Raw genomic sequence first — 17243 nt, 5'->3', positions numbered from 1 at the left:
CACAGCCTGGCTTGCATTATTGTTTGTTGTGAGTTCTGACCCCTCTGACTGATGCCTTGGGATTCACAGTACAAGTGCCAGTCCAGGAAGTACCAGGTGAGGGAAGATCCTAGGCATCTTGCTTCTTACCAGACCAGGACCAAAGAGTCAGGCTATCGTCCCCAGAGTCCATGAACAGCACAGATAGCCATGCTGGCATGGGAGCTATGTCACCTAGCCTCACTTGTCTCTGTTGCCAGCTACTGTCTTTCTTTCTTGCCTTGACCCTCCCTTGCTGCAGGCTCAACTGCTGAGGGAGTTGGAACACAGAGTGACTCAAGACTCTGTCACTTGGCAGCAGCTAGATATCATAAAAACATCTGGCATGGAGAAGCTCCTAAAAGATGTGGAGCAAAAAGAACAAAAACTGCAGCTCCTGACCGAAGAGGCCGAGCGGGCTTCAAAACGAGGCCAGCTGCAGCAAAAGAAGATGGACAGAGACCTGAAGCAGGTGAGGGCTGCTGAGCCTGACCCTAAAGGCCTGAGGAGCCAGCTCTCCATGGACCCATGGGCCGTCTGTTCCCAGAACTCTCTGTTCCCCTCACAGCACTCTCTCTCCTCTGTCAGTTCCAGGCACACCTGGACACGGCTCTCTGTACACCACCCCGGGCCAGTGCTTAAGCAAGGACTGCTCCAGGCTCAGAGTCCCAGTGTCCTGAGGACAATCTGTTTTCATACTGCCTTAACCTTTGAACTGGGATCTTCCAGAGAACTGTGAGCTATAATCTAGAAGAGCAGCAAGCACATAAAAGCTATAGTAAGAGGTTTTTATTCCAGTGTGTCTAGAAATACAGAGTCAAAGATGAAAAGCAAAAGTGGATTTCAGACATAATTTTTATAACTATATCCCCTGGGGAAATAGAAAGGGGTTATTATAATGCATGTATGGATTAATTCAACCTCAGTAAGCAGGCTACAGAAGGTAATTCAATAAAACCTGACACAGAAGGTGCTTGACACATATCCATGGGTGAAGAAAGCCCTTAACTCATTCACTGGAGAGATAATAACAGACAGAAAAGCAATTTGAAAATTAAATTGAACTATTATTGGTCAAGGGTTTCAAGGGCTCTAGAAGTAGTTCTGTAAAGAGAATAAATTGAATTGAGGGAGTGCTGAATAAAATATTTTCAAGGAAATGGAGAGAGGGGTTGAGCTGTTGCAGAGTGAAAGGAAATTAGAATTTCACATTTATGAACTGGGCATGGTGACTCATGTCTGTAATCCCAGCACCAGGGACACTGGGGAATGAGGCTCGCTATGAAGTCAATCAAAGCTACATAGAGAAAACACCTACAAAAAATGTACCTTTCCAGCCGTGCTGGCACTCACTGAGTCTTATAGGGGAGCTGCGTGATACCTATCTTAATTGGCATTTTTATCAGAAGGCCCCCTGCTATATAATAATTTCAGAAGGTGCAGGATTCCATGGAGCCCACTTCAGACAGCCTTTTGGGAATAACCTTTAGTTAACTCAGGAGGTCACATCATCCCAGGAAGCTACCTTTTCTCTTAAAGCTAAAAGAAAAATGATCCAGGTATTATCCCTATAATGACTATTAACTTGTTCCACCAGCTGCTGACTATGAAGGAGTGACATAGTGCCCATATCCTTCAAATTTGCTCATATAGAACTAGTTACTTGTGTTAAATTTTCCTATTGCTGTGACAAAATACCTGACAAGAGCAACTTAAGGGAGGAAGGATTTCTTTCAGCTCACAGTTTGAGGGGATTTGGCTCATAGTTTAAGAGGATATAGTCCATTGGCTCACAGTTTGAGGGGATACAGTCCGTTGGCTCACAGTTTGGGGGATACAGTTCATCAGGGCAGAGAAGGCAAAGATGCAGAAGTGTAAGGCTGCTGGTAATATCATGTCTCCCATCAGGAAGCAGAGCAGGGATGAGAATTAAGCCAGTCTATAAAACTTGACTCTGTGACCTACTTCCTCCATTTAGGCTCCACAGCCTTGTAAAACACAAGCTGGGAACTAAGTGTTTTAACACATGAGCTATGTAAGACATTTCACATTCAAACTATAATCCTACATTAATTATTATTTTAGTTATTATTACTTAATTGTTATTTATCTAATGGCAGTAATTATGATGCAATTAAAATAAGTATCTTGAGATTTTTCTCAGTCAAGACACATGTCCACCAAAACTGCTAGCCCTTTCTAAATTATTTCTCTCCCTCTATGACAGCCCTTGTGCCCATGGGCTTCTCCACCCCAAGTGGCAGCAAAAGGTCACCAAGCATGTAGCTACGGCCAGCAGTGGCTTCTCTGGCCTCTCTCTAAGCTCCACCTTCATGGATGACTGATGACTGGCTGACTTCAGAGTATACTCTTGTCTGTTCACTGTGCCTGGAAAGGTTCCTTAGAGTACAGGTTTTGGAATCATATCCTGAGCTTTAACTGTGGCTGGGTGACTTTGTTACTCTTTATGACCTTTCCTTATAGGTTGTAAAGGAAGATTAGATAATTCATGTAGTGTGTTAGTCTAATGCTGCTTGTATTCTAATGCTAATTTGGGGCCCCCAAGACTGGTGCCCCAGAGGAGAGTCTGCATGGAAGATACTGAGTGATCCTGCCCCCAATTAATTGTGATTGGTGAATAAAGATGCCAACAGCCAGAAGAGACATAGGTGGAGCTAAGGTTTGGCCCGCTTAGGAGAAGCAGAGAGAAGTGGCCATGGGATAGAAGAAGTGTGCCAGAGAGGAGAAAGGGGAGTCACCATGGGTTAGGTGAGCCATGAAGATGTGACCATGTGGGCTGGCCAGTTGTAGCTAAGAGCATCCCAGATGAAACATAGTAAGTAATAACTTGGGATATGGATAGGAAGGTAGAGTCTAACAGCATAGAGGGTAGCAATTGTCCAGCTATTATGCTGCCTAGGCATATTAAAAAATATAAATGCTGTGTGTGTCATCTGGGAACATAAATGGTCTAAGGTGAGTAGACACCCCAGGCTGGGACAATTAATAATTCATCTACAAACTCAAATCCCAGAATAGGGACCAATAGTTAACTTTCAATGGGGGTTAGGGTCTATGATTGTGATGGGCCCTTTAGTGCAGAGAAGCCTCGGAAACAGATATGTAGACTGGACTCAACTCTCTCCTAAAATTTGACTTTGACAATGGCATTGTACACAAGGCAGTCCTTAGTAAGCATATCTCTTTCCTCTGCTAGTACTTCTCAGATTTACTGAACCCCGACTTGGCACAGAAATTCTTACTATGCCTCTTCCAGCTCCCACCCTGTAGTACGAGAGCCTGACACATATATCAAGTGTTCAAATGACTATGGACTTGGTTTTTATTACAACATCTTCCTAACCTGAAGCTCTGATGAGCTGTTGAGATCTATACTATATTTGGAAGAACCCTACACACGAGAGGGTCAGCTTATGGCCTAGGAAATGTCACAGCTGCAGGGGGTAGTCCTTTGCTCAGACATGGGGATGACCTTCCCAGCTGTGATGCAGATCTGGAAAAAGCTCCCTCTTTCCACTGCTCAAACTGTGCAGGGGCTCCTGTGGGTACCTTGTGTAGATGCTGAGAACTGGGTTCTAACTTCTTTCTATCCACCCAGTAGAAAAGAAAAATGATAATGAACACTGGGTAAAGATGCTTGCCTCCGGGCTGGTGAGATGGCTCAGTGGGTAAGGGCACCTGACTGCTCTTCCGAAGGTCCGGAGTTCAAATCCCAGCAACCACATGGTGGCTCATAACCATCCGTAACAAGATCTGACTCCCTCTTCTGGAGTGTCTGAAGACAGCTACAGTGAACTTACATATAATAAATAAATAAATCTTAAAAAAAAAAAAAAAAAAAAAAAAAAAAAAATACAATTTTAAAAGCATGCATAAAGTTGTAAATGAACATCAAATAATGATAAAGCAATGATTGCAGAGATGGGTTTTGGCCCTCTTTAATTTCATTTACTAAAGCTGTTCATACTGGTCTGAGTTCATCCTACCCAGGATTCTGAAGACTGTTCATCGTGGGGTAGCCTTGGGTATATACTCTCCCTCAAAAGTCACCCGGGAACCGAGGGAGCTAAAGAAAGCTCCACATAGCATGTCTGCTCCCTGCCCTCTGTCCTCAGATGAGAAACCGGCTTGCTCAGGAGCGCAGTGTGAAGCTGGATGCCTTCCAACGAGTGCAGGAGCTGCAGAGTCAGCTTTATGACACCAAGTGGCCCTCTGTCCAGATGGGCTCCCCAATTGGTGAGCACACCCGACTCTGGGTAACAACCCAGGGCCGGGAGATTAGTGAGTTCTCTGTGATTGTGAACTGAACGAATGGCGTGTGGGGTTAAAACAAAAACCCATCTCTGGTTTGCACTACATTTCCTATTTAGTTCAGTCAGTCACAGGCGGTTAGAGAAGAGTGTAAAAGCGACCTGAAGAACAATTAGTGTTGCAGTCTTTGTCAGAACATCCCAATGATTGAGGCACCATCGACCACATTTCTAAGATTCAGGGAGAACATTGTGATTGTTGGGTGCTGGGAGTTATGGGCCTGTGAGAATGGCCACCTGATTCCCCTGTGGACAGTGTAAACAGTGAGCAGCATGAACATCAGACCCCAGGGCTGGCCTCCTCCTCTGTATACTGAATCAGTTCCAGATTGCTGAGGAATAGCAAATGTTAGCAACCATGCTTGGGCCATCATTAGGATTGTCAAGCTCTTCCTTTCTGACCTGGACATAGACTGGTAGAATGTGTGGGCATTTGAGGAAGGCCACCAGGCTCCTGCCACTGCCAGCTGTGTGACTTTGATGTGAACTCCTACCCCCACAGCTTGTTTTGCACATTAACTGAAATAACACATATCTGACACTTAGGGTAATCTTTGTCAGTTATTGTATACGATGGGCCCTACAGTTTCCTCCATGTGCTTAGTTCTTTAGTAATTGTATACGATGGGCCCTACAGTTTCCTCCATGTGCTTAGTTCTTTACCTGTGTTTCCATTGGCTGCTTACCTACATGAAGGAGCTGAGAAAACACAGATCTCAGAAGCTTGTTAAGTACACAGCTGCACTTGCCCATGAAGGCCACCGGCCCTCCTCCCTGCCGAGGTGCTTGCCTCGATTGCCCTTGAGATGGGCTTTGGTGTCCCTGCCCCAGGCTTACTATGACTGCTCTGCCATCCCTAAGAGTCCTGCTGTGACCTCCGTGCCAAGCAATGCTACATGCCTTTGCTATGGAATTTTTTCTGTCTTCTCTCCCACAAGATCGCTGCGTGATCCCTTCTAAGTAATGTCTCCTTGAGAGCTGCTGTCCAGGGCCCTCAGCATCTGGAATTTATGGAGGAGAGCCAGACTTACTGAGTAGGCTTCTAAAGGTCAGGGACCCTCTTATTCAGGAGGGAAGGGCCTCTCCTCTAGAAGAGAAAGCAGTTACTCTAGGTGTGAGGCCTTGCAGATCCCCTCTACATGTTGTGGAGGGGTTTTGTAGCTGGGTCTGTGCCACCTAACTGGTTTTGCAGGCAAAACCCAAAGAATTGAATCTTTAAACTGCACTCTATTCACAGAACCAGCAATCTGAGAAGACAGTGAATTAATGTGACAAAAATCTGTCTTCTGTGTCCTTACAGCCAGCATGGGGGCGGGACAGTTAATCATTTCAGAGTTTCTCCTTGCCCCCTCTAGTCAGGACATCATTGTCTCCTCTCTGTCTGCAGGAGGCAGGTTCACAGACACGAAGGCCACCAAGTCTTGACTACCTCGATTGAAGGTTAACTCAGAACAAGCAAACCATTGACAATGTCTACCTGCAGATTTCCTGCAGAATACAAGACGAATGTGCTCTGAAAGCAGGAAGGAATAGGGACAGGTGCAGAAACTTGGTATCCCTTTTCTAATTCACTTGGCAGCCCAGACACTTCTCCTGCGTGTACCATGTACACACCCCTCATCAAACAATTCCCCTAGCAACCTCAGATCTCTCCGCCCCTAATAATCAAATATCAACAGTTTCTATTTGAGTGTGTTCTCAATATATTCCGGTATGAGACAGAAAGGCCGATTTGACCTAAGCTGAGTTAGAGTGCGTGCACAGGAAGGCAAACTGTGCCTTTATAAAGTGAACTTTTAGGGAGATTTCCTATACCTTATGCTTAGGCAAGTGGGTGTGCATGTGATGATAAGATGCATGATGGGAAGGGGTTATTCATAGTAGGAAAATATGATTATACGACCTAATCTATGGGTCAAAATAGAGACCCATCCACTATGCCCCTCGCTAACCACCCTCCTCCTTCTCTTGCGCCCTGAAAAGGAAATGGTTGGGGCCTTTGAGTGCCCTCACTCCTGTGGTCGATGTCTCTCCTGACTGTCCCTCTCTCAGGTGCGCTTTGAATATGGCTGTGTTGCTACTTTTGCCAGTCTCCGTCTTCCCTTGAAAAACAAAAGAGCCCAGGAGCCTGGCCAAGCCTGGCCTAGGCTCCCCCGACAGGTGGTGCGGGGTTTGGCTGCCTGGGGGTGGGGTGGGGCAAGTCCCCACAACGCAAATGAACCTTTAGGGGTGAGGCTTAGCTTGGAGGTCATTTGCTGTGGAGCTGCTCTCTAAAAGACTCCCGGTAGTTCTTGTGGGAAGCGAGTTGGGATTCCCTTTTGTGGCTTCCTAGTGTTATTGGTCAGACTTTAAAAGAGACTCAGAAAGACGAAAGGAACAGTTTGTTCCAGTTTGAGAGGATAAGCAGTCAGTCTCACCAACAGCTCTGAGGACGGCAGCGGAGAAGGGAGTGGCTCCTTTTGAGTTGAGGTCCTAGGAAGCAGGCATTTTCAGCGACAGAGGTCAGCAAGCAGCTGCAGGCAGGACGGGGGCAGCTGGTATTTAGGGAAAGAGTAGGACCGGCAGGCCTGTTGGTGAAGCATGCCAGGATTTTGGCCAATAGCCAAAAAGAGGATTAAAAAGAAGAAAAAGTGGTTTTTCTTAGTTAGAAAAGCAGACATCCTTAGTGTAAGGATCTGTAAGCTCCTGCACAGGATACTTGGTTGTGGGCTAGAGATGGGAGGCACACAGCAGCATATCTCTGTATGTCAATCATCAGTGTGATTGACAGGTATCATTCATCTATTACTTTTGGGGGATCCTAGAGCAGCATATCTCTGAATGTCAGTCCTCTGTACTTAGCACATCTTTAGTATTCCTGAAGGGTGAACTTCTGGCCAGTTGACTGAGAGATCCATTAAGAGTAATTGTTTTTTGTTGTTATTGTTGCTTGTTTTTACATTTTTATTGATTTATTTATTTTTACTTTGCCTGTATGGGTGTTTTGCTTGCATGCATATGCATGCAGTATCTGCAGAGTCCAGATCCCCTGGAATTGGAGATTACAGGCATATGTGAACTGCCACGTGGTCGCTGGGAATTGAACCAGGGTCCTGTAGGACAGCCTGAGTCATCTATCCAGCCCCAGGATTCATTCTTAAAGAAAAAGACAATAGTATTCAATTTGGGGACAGTTTATTTTGGCCAGGTGGAAGTATATTCCTCTAATAGGGCCCCAGAGAAGCCCTGCTGCAACCCAACCTTTTTATATAGTATTTAAATATTAAGGCATAACAAGACAAAGCATAACAAGATTTAGATCCACAGTCAGAGCCCCAGAGCCTCCTAATATCATCTAGCTACCTTGCAAACTGGACCCTCAAGAGAGTGGCTAGCTATTTCTAGTATTTCATTACAGCCACGAGAACTAGAGTGACCACAGCGTCCTTTTCCTTCTCGGGCTCTCCCAGTTGGCAGGATCCCTTCTACTCGACCTTCTCAGGAGTCTTGAGCAATCCTTTGCCTGTTTCCTTTCTCCACACTGGTATTTCCTGTCAGTTAAGGGTTGTGGATGACAGTTCTCTAGGGTGTATCACCCAGAAGGGATCTTGTAACTAACAATTATGTATTGATCATGTGTGTGTCAAGACCATAAAATCTACTAAAATAGAAGCCTTCCTTGAATCTGGGTTTGATGGCTTATGCATGTAACCCTGGCCTATAATATACCCAGAGCTCAGGCTATCTCAGCACTGAAGACAGGAAGGATTGAGTTTGATACAAATGATGCCATACCTGTATCCATAATTATATCCATCTTTATACACATAATCATATATATATGCATAATCATATACATATACAAAAACAACAAAAGCCAAGCAAAATTGATATTAAAGCCACCTCCCTTGACCAGACATTTCTTCTGTTCATAGTCAAGCGTCTTTCAAGAGTTACTCGCAATCACTCTCTTAAATCACTTTACTTAACTGACTCTAAGCCCGCATCCATTAAGAAGGAGACAGAGTCACACAGAGATTTCAAATGAACTGTGGCTGTGAACGTGACTAGTTGCGAGATAGCTTTCTAACTGGCTGTGGAGTCTTTCGATACGATATGAGATGCAGACTAGTCATGTGCTGCCATTCTCAGTGTGTGACTTCTACTTTACGGGCCAAATGGCTGCTTAAGCTTTCCAGCCAAAAGGAACCGAGAAAACTAGAAGGGTTCATATCTCTCTCTCTCTCTCTCTCTCTCTCTCTCTCTCTCTCTCTCTCTCTCTTATTTACTCTCCCTCCCTCCCTCTGTAAGCACACTGTAGCTGTCTTTAGACACACCAGAAGAGGGCATCAGATCTCATTACGGATGGTTGTGAGCCACCATGTGGTNACTGTAGCTGTCTTTAGACACACCAGAAGAGGGCATCAGATCTCATTACGGATGGTTGTGAGCCACCATGTGGTTGCTGGGATTTGAACTCAGGACCTTCGGAAGGGCATTCAGTGATCTTAACCACTGAGCCATCTCTCCAGTCCTTCACTGCTCTCTTAAAGACACTTCCTGAAAGTTACCTAGGACCCTTCGGGCATATCTTACTAGCTGACACTTAGCTCAGAAGACTGAGATATGCAGCTTTTACTGCAGGGCACTAAATGTCTGACACGAAGCTGGGGACTCTAGTTCTAAGGAAGGAAAGGAAGAAGACATTAAGTGACCAAGTGCGGGTCTCTGCCACATCCCCAACCACCTGCTTTTTAATCCCTACCTCTTCCCTGCTACAGATCTTGCCAGAATCACAGAGGCTCCATGAACACTACTGAATCCTTACTACCTGCTTCTGCAGTGTCTGAATCAGATAATTGCTCCTAGGCCACCTTTCCCGTTCCTTTTCATGCCAGTGACTCTTGGGGCAGTTCATGGCTTTCATCTCCTGCTCTAGTCCTTCTTCCCAGAGCCAGCCTCTAAAGAGCAGAGCCATTCAGAGCAGGCTCTGACTCTTCCCACACTGCTCCCAGTGAGGAAAGCCTCAGATCCCATGGCTGTGATCACTGTTTGTCAAGTCTACACCTGCAGCTCAAAACTTTCCTCCGTGCTCTAGACCAGTATATCCGGTGACTACTAGATGTCTCTGCTTTGGAGTCTGGGTCACAAGTTCAACAGGTAAAGCAGGACTCAGCTTCAACTCCTTCTCTCTGACTCCTTTTGGGAGCAAGGCGCTGTCTCAGCAAATGGCATTGCCAAATACCTAGTTGACTTGAGCCGGACACTTACCTGGGAGCCTAGTTAATTAACCACACACATCCTCTTAATGGAACAGTGCTCAGCCTACTCACATTTACATCTCAGAGACCAAATCTCCCACAATCTCCTTTTCCCTTGGCCAAGTCATCCCCTGGCAAACTCACAGATGTGCATACACACACACACACACACACACACACACACACACACAACAAAAACAAAAACAAAAACAACCTTGTCCAACATCCTCACTTGAATTAAATGCTAAGTGTAAGTTCTAATAAAAGTTTATGTTAAATCCGGTTCTGTACATTGCAACAAGAGATCTACTTTGTTTTATTTTTTACTTTACAGGGCTCAGATCTCAGACCCACTGTTCCCTAAACTCTGCTTCAACATTATCCAGATACTCTCACCATCGTTTTTCAAAGACTCATTTTATGGGCAGTAAAATGACAAGAAGGATTCAAAGACCAAAGACTGTAAGTGATTAAAAGCTTGGCTATTTGTAGAAAACAATTTAATAAATTGTACCTGATGTTAGGTGATCGCAAACTTCCATTAGAACGATTCTATATTAAAATACTCTCTAGGTAGTTTGAGTCTGTTTTACACAGTGTTAAAAGAAGCCCAAGGGCATCTTCTGGATTACAGCTCACTCAATGGCTCTAGAAATCAGTACCAGAATCTTGCCATAATCTCTTTGAGTTTCTTCTTTAATCATCTACAATAATTAATTACCAATATCTATTCCCATATCTGAATTCCTCCTCCTGCCTCCATCTTATTTATTTATTTATTTATTTATTTATCTACTTATTTATTTGATTGATTGATTTGGTATGCATATGTCATATATATGTGTATATATCTCCATGCATGTTCTAGCATGCATATGTTGAGGTCAGGGGACAAGCTCTCTTTCCACCATGTTGATCCTGGGAATGACACTCAGGCCGCCAAGCTTGGCAGCAAGCACGTTTACCTGCGGAACCTTTCCTGATGTTGTTATGACTGGAGTGTAACTCTGTAACTGTCAGTCTAGTTTTGGATAGAAGTTCATTGCAGCATTGAAAACATATAGTTAAGAAAATGTGGAAAGAAGGTGGGAGCCAGTGAGGCGTTTCCAGATCAGGGTCACGTTACTATGGTCACCTTCATTCCATCCTTCAGCCTCTTTGTAATCATCTTTTCCTAAAATGTGAAATTCTAGTGGAGTTGCCCTTCAATGTCCACAAGGAGTTGGTTCTGGGACTCCCATGGGTACCAAAATCCATAGGTACTTAAGTCCACTACATAAAATAATATAGCATTTGCATGTAGAATGAAAACAAAACAAATAAAGAGGAAAGCACATGGCTGCTCCTAGGTCTGGTGGAGGAGGACCTTTATTATAAACATGTAGGAGAGCACAGTCAGTGGCAGGGACATCTGGGTGAGTCCAGAGTGCACAGAACCCTGTGTCATGTGGAAGATGGGGGAGGGAGAGCGGAGGGAAGGGGAGGCAACAGTCAAGAAACTCAAAAGAGCAGACAAAAGGAACAGGTAGCCGAAATGGTTGCATTATATAGGCAGCTGGAGGAAGGGTAGCCCAGCCCCTGGGCCAGAGAAGTTTAGGATGGGGGTAGGGTATGCCAGCCATATCCTGTAACAGCTAAGCTAAGGGATGCTGGGAGAGCCTGGCCGCCAGGTCTGCTTTGATATGGTAAATGGGCACCTCAGCCATTTGTCCCAAGTCTGCACACAACTTCCATATACTGTAAATCACCACTTGATTACTTCTAATATTTAAACAATGTAAAATAGTTATATCAATTAGGGAATGTTGACAGAAAAAAATCTATATATGCAGTACAAATTTGATTATTTTTAAATATTTTGACCTGTACCTGATTGAGTCCATAAATAGAACATAGAGAAAAATCAGTATATTTGTTTTTGTAAAAGAGAAAAAAGATTACTTTTTGTATGGATAAAACCAAGACAGTTCAGGATTCGGTCCATCTTAACATCACTTCTGAAAGCTCTGTGTACTTTGGGGGTGTTGGTGGTCATAGCCCTTGTGGTTGAAGAGGCTAAGTAGCTGTGTGCCTCGATGGAGACCTACTGTGTGTGAGAAACCTAGAAGGGTAATGGAGTAGGGCTAATTATCTGTTGGCTATTACCAAATAAACCCTACTAAGTTTCAAAGCTAAAGCATTAAATACACTAAAATCAACCCTACAGTGAAGTATCTTGTGGTTCCATGAGCACGGGGACAATAGGAACCCCAAGCAGGAAGTGTGAAGACCAGGCAACATGGAGTGGAGTGTGAGTTGAGCCACTTCAAGACTACTTGTGGTGTGACTTCCTAAGCTAGGAGTAGAAGATAAGACAGAAAAACATTGACTGATGGGAATTACACGTGACTGTGATATATATGCAAATGATTTTCTCAAAAAAAAATGCAGTTCGGACACAAAAGATAGAATACTAAAGAATGTTTAAGTTGTTCTAGGCTAGCAAATCTTTTCTTTTTACCTGGAATTGCCTTTCTGTGGATGGATTCACTCTTGACTAGTTCCCTTCATGAGAGCCAGTGATGTTAGTCTCAGGGGCAGTAGCTCCCTTTGCTATGTTATGAGAATCCTTTGCTACCTCAAAAACAAAACAAAAAACCAGTACCAACTTGTTATTACAGGTACCAGTCAAACACAACAGAAGGACTGAGGGTGGTTCTCCACCCAGTGTGAAGGAAAATGTTCAACTTACAACTTTTCAAGCCCCAACAGCTCCATCTGGGATTTCATTCAGACCTGAAAGGTAATCTTTGTGTATATGTGTGTGTGTGTGTGTGTGTGTGTGTGTGTGTGTAATGTTTCTATGTGCATTTAGATGGATAAGGATGATCCTCGCCCTACTAACCTTTCCATTCAGCTTTTCTTCCTAGTGTGTGGCAGCTGGTCCTGAAGGACTGAGATGAACGCATCCTGAGCGTCCCTACCACATGAAGCCAGCTTTGGTCTCAGATCTGAAAGCACTCAGGCATTGGTTTGCACTCTACAAGCTGTTTCTGGCTCTTGGCTGTCCAGCAGTCTCTTTGTTGGAGTTTTAAGGCCATGATAGTGGGCCTTGGTACTGACCTGTCCTCACTAAGAAATGAAGACCCAGCACTGGAAATCTGTCTCATCCATTAAGAAGGCTAGCTCCTCCTAGGATCACCGTTCAGTTCCAGCTCCTACCTGTAACTCTAGTTCCAGGGGATCTGATAGTCTCCTCTGGCCTCTGTGGGTACTAGGCATACAGAAGTGAAGCAATCATACATATAATACAAAAGTAAATACATCTTTACAAAAATATGCTATTAAAAGTAAGTGAAGCTGGGCGTGGTGGCACATGCCTTTAATCCCAGCACTCGGGAGGCAGAGGCAGGTGGATTTCTGAGTTCAAAGGCAGCCTGGTCTACAGAGTGAGTTCCAGGACAGCCAAGGCTACACAGAGAAACCCTGTCTCCAATAAAAAAAAAAGAAAAAGAAAAAGAAAAAGTAAGTGAAATATGTTATAGTTCAATAAAGATTCATCCAAACAAATTTCAAAGCTTTTTTTTTACATAAATATATTATTCTTATCTTGGAAATGCTAAAACTCCTACTTTAATAAGTCTTTATTTTTAAAAAGTATTTACTTTATGTGGATGGATGTTTCTGTATGCATGTATGTGTGTAGGAGGACCACATTTGTGCCTGGTTCCACAAAAGTAAAAAGAAATCATCAGATTCTCTAGGACTGGAGTTGCACATGACTGACAGTTGCCATGTATGCCCTCTGCAAGGGCAAGAGTTCTTAAGCACTGAGCCAAGCCTCCACTCTTGCTCACACTAGAACATCTATCTTGGGTATAAGAGAGAGAGAGAGAGAAATGAATGGATCCAAATAGACCAAAGAAACATTTACATCCATAAGTTTATACATTGCTATAGTTTGAGTCTCAGATGTCTCCCCATGGTCCAATATATATATATATATATATATATATATTGGTTTTTTCAAGACAGGGTTTCTCTGTATAGCCCCTGGCTGTCCTGGAACTCACTCTGTAGACCAGGGTGGCCTCGAACTCAGAAATCCGCCTGCCTCTGCCTCCCAAGTGCTGGGATTAAAGGCGTGAGCCACCACACCCGGCCAGGTCCAGTGTATGTTGATAAGATTTTTGTCACATTGACGTATACTAGTCATCTGGGATGAGGGACGAACAACTGAGAACTGCCTCCATTAGATTAGCCCATGGGCCTATCTATAGCACATGTTCTTCATTAGAGATTGATGTAAACGAACCAAGTGACACCCCTATGGAGGTAGTTCTGGATTGCATAAGAGAACAGCCTGAGCAAGCCATGGAAAGCTAGCCAGTAAGCTGGTTCCCTCTGATTTAAGTCCCTGCCTTGGTGTCTCTCTAGGATAGTCTGTAACCTGTAAACCAAATAAATGGTTTCCTCACCAAACATTTTAGTCAGTGTTTTAACAGAGCAACAGAGAGGCAAACTCTAAGACAGCCTCTCTCGGGGGCACTGAAGTGAAGGCTACCCATTCACTACTCCGTCAAAAAATAAAAATTAAAAATTGACTATTTTGAGCAGACTTTGAAGGAAGTGTGGCTTAAATGGGATGGACTGGTTGATCCAGTAGCAGCCATTTCAAGGCAGCACAGCACCCCCATCAGCAACGCCGGCATTGTTAGCTGTTTTTTGCAAACTTACTGTGAAAATTAGGACAAAGAGTAACAGAAAGGATAAGTTCAGACAGCTTGTAGCAGTATCACTGATAGAATGTTCAGGCCACTGCAAAGAAGGGAGTAGCTGCTGAGATTAGCATCAACAAAAAGAAGCTACATGGCCAGTCATATATTTGAATACTGGGGAGTGCAACTCTAATAGGGTTAGGATTAGGGTTAGGATTAGGGTTAGGATTAGGGTTAGGATTAGGGTTAGGATTAGGGTTAGGACTAGGAGATATGGCTTTGCAGAGTTTGCCACCGTGCTCCCCACCATAATGGACTGACATTCTGAAGCCGCAAGTAAGCAAGCACTGATCAAATGTTTTCCTTTGTAAGAGTTGCTGTGGTTTCCCTCCCCCCCCCCAAAAAAAAGCCAGGTGTGGTGGCGCATGCCTTTAATCCCAGCACTTGGGAGCACTCGGGAGGTGGATTTCTGAGTTTGAGACCAGCCTGGTCTACAAAGTGAGTTCCAGGACAGCCAGGGCTATACAGAGAAACCCTGTCTCGAAAAACCAAAAAAAAAAAAAAAAAAAAAAAGAGTTGCTGTGGTCATGGCGCCCCTTCATAGCAATGAGAGCAGTGACTAAGACAGTGGTGGGGCTGAGTTCCAAATGCCACCCTCCTTACCTCTGCAGAGTAGCAACACAAGTTCCATTGGCAANNAAGACTAGTAGATGCTTTTTTTTTTTTTTTTTTTTTTTTGCTGCATATTGGGTTTTTTAAAAAAATGTGAACATGTATGCAGTGCATGTGAAAGCCACAAGAAGAGACCAGAGTCACTACCCTTAACTACCAGGCCATTTCTCTAGCCTCTTCAGATTGGATTAATTTGCAAGAGCCCAGGTAGCAGTTGTCTGAGGTCTTATGTCACTGAAACTATTGCAGCATCCCCAGTTATAGCAGCTTATGGAAACTCAGACCTCCTCCAGCTTTACAGACTCAGGACTGAAGAAATGTGAGAGGCCACTCTCATTACCCCACTGTGATACTCAAGGCCACATTCTCTAACTCAGAACATGTGGTGGTATCTCTTGACTAATGTCAAAACTGAATACTCAGGAAGCTACTGTACCTTTCAATTAGGCCAGGTACTTCTTGGTAAAGGGCATGTTGGCTTCATGAATTTGAGATTATCACAGTATTTCCTATGCTATTAAACTGATTCCTTGCTTAGCAGTAATACTATGTAGGGCTGGGGAACGGCTCAGTGGGTAAAGTGATTGCTGTATAAGATCAGGACCTAGTTTAGATCCTTAGCACTCAAATAAAAGCAGCATGTGATGGTGCCCACCAGTAATCCCAGTCCTGGGAGGAAGGAGGTGACAGGAAGGTCCCAGAGACTCACTGATCAGCCAGTCTAGCCAATCAGTGAAGGTCCTAGTTCAATAAGAGACCCTATCTCAAAAAACAAGATAAAGAGCAATTGAAAAAGACACCTGAACATGTATGCACACACATGCACATAAGTTCACACACACACACAACATCATTACAGGAATGTCATTATGATTGTCTTAGTGTTCTATAGATGTGATGAGACACTATGACCATGGCAACTCTTATAAAGAAAAGCATTTAATTGGGGGTGATTTACAGTTTCAGAGCTTCAGTCCATTGCCACTGTGAAAGGGAGTGTGGCAGCATGCAGGCAGACGTGGTGCTGGAGAAGGAGCTTAGAGTTCTACATCTGGATCCACAGGGAGCAGGAAGAGACTCTTGGCTTGGCATGGGTTTCTGAAACCTCAAAGCACTCCCCTAGTGACACACTTCCTCCAACAAGGCCACACCCTCCAATCCTTTCAAATAGTCCCAACAGACCAAGCATTCAGATCTATGAGCCTATTGGGGCCACTTTCATTCAAACTACCACAATGATGAATGAATCAACCATGAGTACATGAATGGAATGGTAATGCTGGCAGGTGTGTTATGGACAAGGGAAATAATCCTTATCCAGAATATGTACTTGTACATATGTGAAGATGAATCTCTGATTCTTCCCTTAAAAGAAAAAAAAAAGGTTTGTGTATTATTATATCTACATCAGATCTCATTACAGATGGCTGTGAGCCGCCATGTGGTTGCTGGGATTTGAACTCAGGACCTTTGGAAGAGTAGTCAGTGCTCTTAACTGCTGAGCTGTCTCTCCAGCTCCTCTGATTCCTTCTTAATGACATAGCAAACTCCAGACCAGTGAGAGACTCTGCTCCACCTCCCTCCTCCTCAAAAAAAAAAAAAAAAAAAGAGCTGGGGAGATGGCTTGGTGAGTAAAATACTTGCCATGGGAACATGAGGACCTGAGTTTGAATCACCAGAAACCTCATAAGCCAGGTGCACTAGTGCACATCTTATTCCAGTTCTCCTAAAATGAAATGGGAGATGGAGACAAGAGAAACTTTCAGGTAAGTCAGATATGTCAAAGATGGGCTGGACCATACCTTGATTGGGACTACTTGCCCACTACTTAAACCCAAACTTCATGGCAAGACCCCTCCAAAAAGATGGCCTTTTGGAGAAGGTATCTTCCTTTCTGCATGTGGCCACAATGAATCAATCTCCTTTTTTACTATTGTTTGTTCAACTGGCTTAAGGACAGGTGGCTAACTCAGCTGCTCTACTCTTAGATGCAGATATTTGCCTACAGCAACAGCAAAAATGTAGCTAATACAGAAAACTGGCACCCAAAGAGGGACTGTTGCTGTAAGAAATCTGTGATTCCTAGGCTCTGAACTGATTTGTGGGAAGAACGTTGAAGTTTGGAGCTGTGTGCTACAGAAGCCCCAGACGGCTGTCAGCACAGCTTAAGATGTGACTCTGAAGCTGGGCGTGGTGGCGCATGCCTTTAATCCCAGCACTTGGGAGGCAGAGGCAGGCGGATTTCTGAGTTCGAGGCCAGCCTGGTCTACAGAGTGAGTTCCAGG

At 44.1% G+C, this 17243-nt stretch overlaps 1 protein-coding gene across 1 annotated transcript in view; it reads left to right on the top strand.

The window, feature by feature from the left end:
* Positions 1-12874, top strand: part of LOC110326726 — a 197547-nt gene extending 184673 nt beyond the window's left edge. Inside the window, exons 44-48 of the mRNA XM_029542536.1 lie at positions 281-490; positions 4155-4275; positions 9924-10051; positions 12250-12371; positions 12486-12874. Coding sequence (XP_029398396.1) covers positions 281-490; positions 4155-4275; positions 9924-10051; positions 12250-12371; positions 12486-12498 — 594 coding nt within the window. The 3' untranslated portion in view covers positions 12499-12874. The remainder of the gene's footprint in view (positions 1-280; positions 491-4154; positions 4276-9923; positions 10052-12249; positions 12372-12485) is intronic.
* The last annotated feature ends 4369 nt before the right edge of the window (positions 12875-17243 follow it).

This window comes from Mus pahari, chromosome 9 (assembly GCF_900095145.1).
Source record: "Mus pahari chromosome 9, PAHARI_EIJ_v1.1, whole genome shotgun sequence".
In the NCBI taxonomy this organism is placed as follows: domain Eukaryota; kingdom Metazoa; phylum Chordata; class Mammalia; order Rodentia; family Muridae; genus Mus; species Mus pahari.
Note: the sequence above shows the minus strand (reverse complement) of the source record. Positions and strands in the feature narration are given on the sequence as shown.